The sequence below is a fragment of the Mesoplodon bidens genome (genome assembly GCF_964165515.1).
Source record: "Mesoplodon bidens genome assembly, chromosome: 4".
In the NCBI taxonomy this organism is placed as follows: Eukaryota; Metazoa; Chordata; class Mammalia; order Artiodactyla; family Ziphiidae; genus Mesoplodon; species Mesoplodon bidens.
The window spans coordinates 100552724-100558953 of NC_138160.1; the positions used below are offsets into that span (position 1 = coordinate 100552724).

The 6230-nt window shown below is 49.5% G+C and overlaps 1 protein-coding gene across 1 annotated transcript; it reads right to left on the reverse strand.

Annotated features, from left to right (window-relative positions):
* Positions 1–2140: 2140 nt before the first annotated feature.
* Positions 2141–4501, reverse strand: LOC308615705 (protein FAM170A-like). The gene has a single exon (XM_081231341.1). It carries the CDS (start codon positions 3165–3167, stop codon positions 2475–2477), a length of 693 nt encoding a protein of 230 aa, XP_081087467.1. The 5' UTR covers positions 3168–4501; the 3' UTR covers positions 2141–2474.
* Between the last annotated feature and the right edge of the window lie 1729 nt (positions 4502–6230).

Consider the following 6230-nt stretch of genomic DNA (forward strand, 5'->3'; position numbering starts at 1 on the left):
GCAATGTGAAAGACTCCAGATCCCCAGGTAGTTAGAAATAATCCTGTTCTACTTCTGTGTATGTGACAAGTCTCTAATAGTTCACAGAGCAAATATCTGGTCTTAGAAAGACTGATCCAAGCTTGGATGTTTCTGGTGACAAGGCAAGGTCGTGAGTTTGAAGTTCACCTTTTATGGTTGAGGAGACAGTAAGGTTGTCAGAAGGGCAGTCATGGAGGAGACGTTGGCTTCATCCATTGTGCAGGCTTGTATATGTGGTTCTATGTAGATTGTGTTTCAGAGGTGGAGCTTGTTTACAAGTATGAACATTCGCTGACGTGCTTTTTGGACCTTCATTCCCAGAGCAAGAGCAGTGCCGAGGCTCTAGAAATGCCATGGATATTCTGAGCTGTCAGTGGCATTTCCCAGGTACTGTTCCCTTGGTGCTGCTCCTTGAAATGTGCAAAGGGATTATCATCTGTTTTGTGGCCGGTCCTAGCATTGTGAAAGGAAGCTACTGCACCGGGATCAGAGGATTTCGGCTGTGGTGGGAGGAGTAGTAGTAGTACTACGACTATAAATTGTATCACACCATATCTATTACATCTTGAGAGTGGGGTTGGGGGGTTATGAAGCGGGACTTTTATTGTACTTTTATACATTGTCCCCTTGAAAATAATTCAATTTTTAAAAATTAATTAATTTATTTTGGGCTGCATTGGGTCTTTGTTGCTGCTAGAGGGCGTTCTCTAGTTGCAGTGAGCGGGGGCTTCTCTTGGCTGTGGTGCACGGGCTTCTCATTGCAGTGGCTTCTCTTGTTGCGGAGCACGGGCTCTAGGCACGCAGGCTTCCGTAGTTGTGGCACGTGGGCTCAGTAGTTGTGACACACGGGCTCTAGAGCGCAGGCTCAGTAGTTGTGGCGCGCGGGCTTAGTTACTCCGTGGCACATGGGATCTTCCCAGAACAGGACTCGAACCCATGTCCCCTGCATTCGCAGGCATATTCTTAACGACTGCGCCACCAGGGAAGCCCAATAATTCAGTTTTTTATAAAGAGAATATTCCTAATATTCTTCCAAAAGTTTAAAAGTATATAGTTGGATAACACTATGAAAAATTAACTGATATATTTTTTTATTATTTCTCTTTGCTCCCTGGATTTTTTCCCCCTCCAGTCAGCTAGGCACTCTGAGTTCACTGCATTAGGAAGGTAAAGACTCAGCAGAAATGAGGGAGAAAAAAAGAAAATTCTCAGCTTTGGAATGTTCAAAACAGAGGCCACAGTAGAACAGGTGAGAATTCGGTGCACAAAAAATAAATCTCGTCTCAAATGTAAAAAAGAATTCTCTGCACTGGGAGGCAGGAGAGGGAGGGAGGGAAGGACTGAAGGAGAGAGATCAGTGTGACCAGGGACATGGAGACTGTGCTTGAGGACGATAGGCCCAGGAAGAGAATCAGAATCTGGAGAAGATTCAGCCTGCACGCGATCATTGCCTCCAGCCAGCACCCTCATCTCAGACCTCGGGAAATTCAGAGAGAGAGTGGGAGTACGTCAGGAGGGCCACGCGCATAGTCTGTGTGGCAGGGGTTGTGGCCATTCCCTATTTGTGAGGAGTCCCCAGCAATTTCCAGGCCTCCTTCTGGAAAATGCTGGCGGACGTCTCTAGTGCTTATGTGAAAGCTTGTTCACAAACCTTGAAAGATACAGATGTAGATGACAGATAGATGCATAGATAGAAAAATGTAATTAACTAAAACCTCCAGGAAAGGTTTGGAAAATGCCCTTTATTGCATAGGATGTTCATATTGTCATATGATGTTAGACTGATTGCCGGTCCCTTCATCCTCCTTCAGACCATGGCATTCTGTCTGCTACTATCCCGAGGGTCCTTTCTTCTCCCTGGAAGGGATAAAACAAATGAGGTAGAACAGGAAGAGACAAGCAGCACTCCAAGCTCGGCTGGTCAGGGTTACCCTCCAGCGTTGCCTTAATGCTCAGAGCCACACACACCACAGTGAGCTTGGCTCCAGATCAACTACCACGCGACGAAGGTTCTGGAACATTTCCATATCTCGGGGGACCTCATTTCCACGTGACTCTCTTTCATATTCCCCTTTGTCACAAAAGGCTAGGTCCAGTGGTCAGCGTGAGATCTCAGCTCAGGCCCAAGGATCTCAGACCTCAAAGTTCCGGTCCTGCAAGGGCCCCTGTCCTCTCTTCAGACCACTCCTGGCTCTCTCTGCTGACAAGGAGCTGCTGGTGGTACGTCCTCTAAGAGTTGAGGCCCATCGTGCAGACCCTGAGAAAACTCCTAGGAAAAGGCTCCACCTTCTTGTTGAAGTCAACAGAGCTCAGTTCCTTTGGAAGTGCTGGGTGTGTCCCAAGTTGATGCAACTGCACAGCCATTAGGTAAACCAGCACATGTGTGCGGCCCCTTCCCTTAGACCCCTCTGGGCCCTCGTGACATAGGCTCAGAAGAGTGCCAGCCTCAAGCCTTACCTCTTCCAAGGCCACACCGTCTCCAGGATCTTCTGTCCCATGAATCTCAGTTGCTGTGTGGAACTCAAAAGAGAGAAAAGACCCTGCCTGCAGGGTCTCTTCGGGCTGGGGCCTTCTAGCTTCTCTTCCTCGTCCTCCTCGTCCTCCTCGTCCTCAGAGGTGGTCTTGGGTTCCACACTGCCCTCCTCCTCAGGGGTGCTCTCGGATTCCACATAGCCCTCCTCCTCAGCGGTGCTCTCGGCATCCACATTGCCCATCCACTGGGCCATGGTGAGATGAAAGACACGGCAGCTGAAGCCCTCCAGGACGCCGAACTTCACGTGCTGCTGGAGGATCTCCAAGGTGGGGAAGACCCGGCAGCAGGCCATGCACCTGAAGCCGGTCTCCATGGTCACCATCCAGTCCGGTGTCTTGGCCCTGGGTGTCTCCTGGACTTCAGGTGACCCTGATGGGCTGCCTGGCTCTGCCCTTTCCTCATACTCTTTCTCCTCCCCAGTGGGCTCACTGTCAGACAGGAGGCTTTCGGTGGACACATCAGAAGAGGGGTCAGTGGCTACTGTGCACACATCCTCAGGAAGGATCACTTCTTCTATCGACAGCTGCTTTTCAGGCAACTCCAAGGGTTTCTTTGTCTTCCAGGAGACAGCTACACCCTTGTTCACTTGTACCTGCATGTAGTGTATTTTCATGCCCCTTTCCTCTTTGTCTGGGTGCAGATTGTTCTTACAGGGTGAAGAGGGTGAGGAGGAGACACAGTGTGATGGGGGAGCGGTCTCTCCTTCTTCCTGATCCTGGGCTAGGGGTGCTGTAGGCTGGGCAGTGTCTCGATGTGATCTCCGGATTCCTGAAAAAGGAAATTAAAACCATAATAACATGCATGGGCCATGCCGGAAGCTGAGGGAGCAGGTGTGGTAGACGAGAGAGGGACATTTGCATGACGTAGCTATGTCGTGAGCTTGGTGTCTGTTGGCCGTAGGACGGAGCGGTGTATCTGGTGTCATCTGTGGGCTTTTCATGTGCGTGTGGGGGGATACTGGAGCGGTGTCTGTATACAGGGTTGTGGAGTATGGTGGTGAGGGCTGTGGTATGTGAGGGATGCGGCTGGATGCGTGTACGACGAGCAGTGTGAGTTTGGGAATATCGGTGGTGCATTACTTGTGGAATGGGGCTGTGGTGCTTGGGGTTTCTGTGTGCACTGAGAAGGGCTGTGCCTGGAGGGCGGATGTATGTGTGAGCTGTGTGGACCTGAGCTGGATGGTGCTGCTCTCAGGCTGGAGGTCTATGATGCAGAACTCTGTCCTTCTCTGGAAGCAAATGCAAGATAAACCCTAAATATTCCTCTGAAGATGCTTAATCTGGTCCCTCTTCCCTCCACCTCAAGCCCAGACCTTTCCGGCCCCTGCTCCTTGACTTCCCCACCATGGTAGTACCAGGATTCACACACCCCCGCCCCAGACTCAGCTGGGATCCACGCCCTCGTAACAGCTCAGCCATCCTGCCCAGGCTCCTCCACAGAGCCCTCATCACCTCTGATGACCCTGGGTTTCCTCTCAGCCTCCCTGGGATCTGTGTGCCTCCTGCCTCACAGCCAAACACCCCCTCACCTGAGGAGCCCCGCGCCCTTACCAGCGTAGATGAGCTTGCGCGGAGAAGAAGCACAGGAGAAGTATGTAGAGGCAGAGGAGACCTCCCCTGCCCCTGGGCTGCAGCCTTGGGCCACCACAGTGGATCCAAGCTGAGGGGGATCCTCTTGTGACTTGGAGATTGCTGAGGGAGGAATGAAAGGCTCAGGGTGGGTTCATCAGTCCTCTCTGTCCACAAATATTTACCGAGTGTCTGGCACGTGTCAGGTGCAGTGAATACACACAGTTGAGATGGGGTTCCCAGTGGATACTCCAGTATTTAATTCAAATCAGTACTTACTCTGTCACTGTCTTGTTGGTAATGTAGGCCTCGGTGGTGACTGTGAGTATGTGGGAAGAGTGAGTGATGTGTATCAGTTAAGTCTGTGGTAAGTGTGGGGTTGGTGTGGGGAGCACAGTACAGATGTGTCTATCTGTGTCTGTGGCCTTTGTGTGCATGGTTTCTGTTCACAAGTCAGGAATTCTGGGACATGTAACTTTTCCTCATTACATGGTGTGGCTTGTATTTATGGTGTGTGTTCATTCATTCATTCACTAAGATTCAGTAAGCAGCTACTCCTGTGTATCCGGCACTCTTCCATTGTTGTAGTCTCTGGTAACGCTGCACATTCTAGTAGGGGAAGACATAGACTAAACAAAACTACAATAAATATATAATACCTGAGCTGGTGGTAAGTATATAAGGGTTGCGAGACTTAGTGAAGAAAAATACAGGGCACCCAGTTAAATTTCAGTTTCAGATAAACCCAGAATAATTTTTTAGTGTAAGTATTCCCATGCAGTATTTGGTCTTACTTAGTTTTAGTGTAAGTATGGCCCATACAATATTTGGGACATACTGATACTGAAAAATTACTTGTTGTTTATCTGGAATTCAAATTGAACTGGATAGCCCATATTTTATCTGGCAACCCTGACATGGGTTAGTGAGACTGTGGTTCACTGTGGTTTGTATAAAGCGGGTCTGGCATTACTCAAGAATGTGTTACAAGTGTGGTGTGTATGACACGTGACTGGTTCTTATAGAGGTATTTAGCGATGGCTGCAGTTAGCTGTGTTTGTGCCAGAGTTGAGGAGATATATATATATAGTGTGTGTGTGTGTGTGTGTGTGTCCTATATATATAGTGTGTGTCTCTATATACATATCTCATCTCCAGCGTTTGGTGTTGGAGGAGAGGATTGTGATACAGGTGGGTTGTGTGAGAACGTAGTAGAGGAGGGATGCGTGTATATACCTCCATGTGCTGTGTGTGGTTTAATACGGAAGTTATATGTGGGGTGTGTGATATTTTTGCTGTATCAGAGTGTCCATGGGTGTATGAGTTACTGTCTCATAAAACACCGCTACCAAGAGTTCTATATACACTCTTACATACACCGAGTGTCAGCCAGGTCCAGGCAGGGTGACAAGAACTGTACCACGCAGACTTTATATCTGATAAGCACTCTCCCCCCATTCATCCTGCTCTTCTCTGCATTACGACACACACACACACACACACTCACACACACACACACACACTCACACACACAGGAACATAGAGAAAAATATTCTGAATGGTCAGGGGCAGTCATTGCCTTCCCCAGCCTGTCCCAGCCACTGCCTGAAAATCTGCCTGCTGTCTAGAGCTCCATTCCCAGGGCCCATCCTACAGTCTCCAGGGCCCTGGGCCTGGTAGGAGCTACTGGGCTCTAATCTGGGGCAGAGACCTCTAGCTGGAACTCTGGGGTGACCACCCCCTCCCAGGGCAAGCTACTCGCCTACATTTAATGCACGCAGGCCCCACGTGGCCCGTGGCCCTCAGAACTCCCTGCGGGACCCTGAGGACATTTCTCACCCCCGTCCACACGGTCTCAGTCTCTGGAAAACCCTTCCCTTCCCTTGGTCTCCTTTGGGAAATTGTTCCTGTTGAAGGAATAAAACCTCCTTGCTTTCAATATGACATCATCCCTAGACAAACAATCTTCTTTTGAACTGTATTCCACTTGTCAAGATATTTTTAAACAGGGCCTTCAGCTCATGGGGCTTCTCTTTCCACTTTGGTAAAAGAGGCCAAGCAACTCATGGGTCTCTCTCAGCATCCTTGCATCCTTCACATCCCCCACC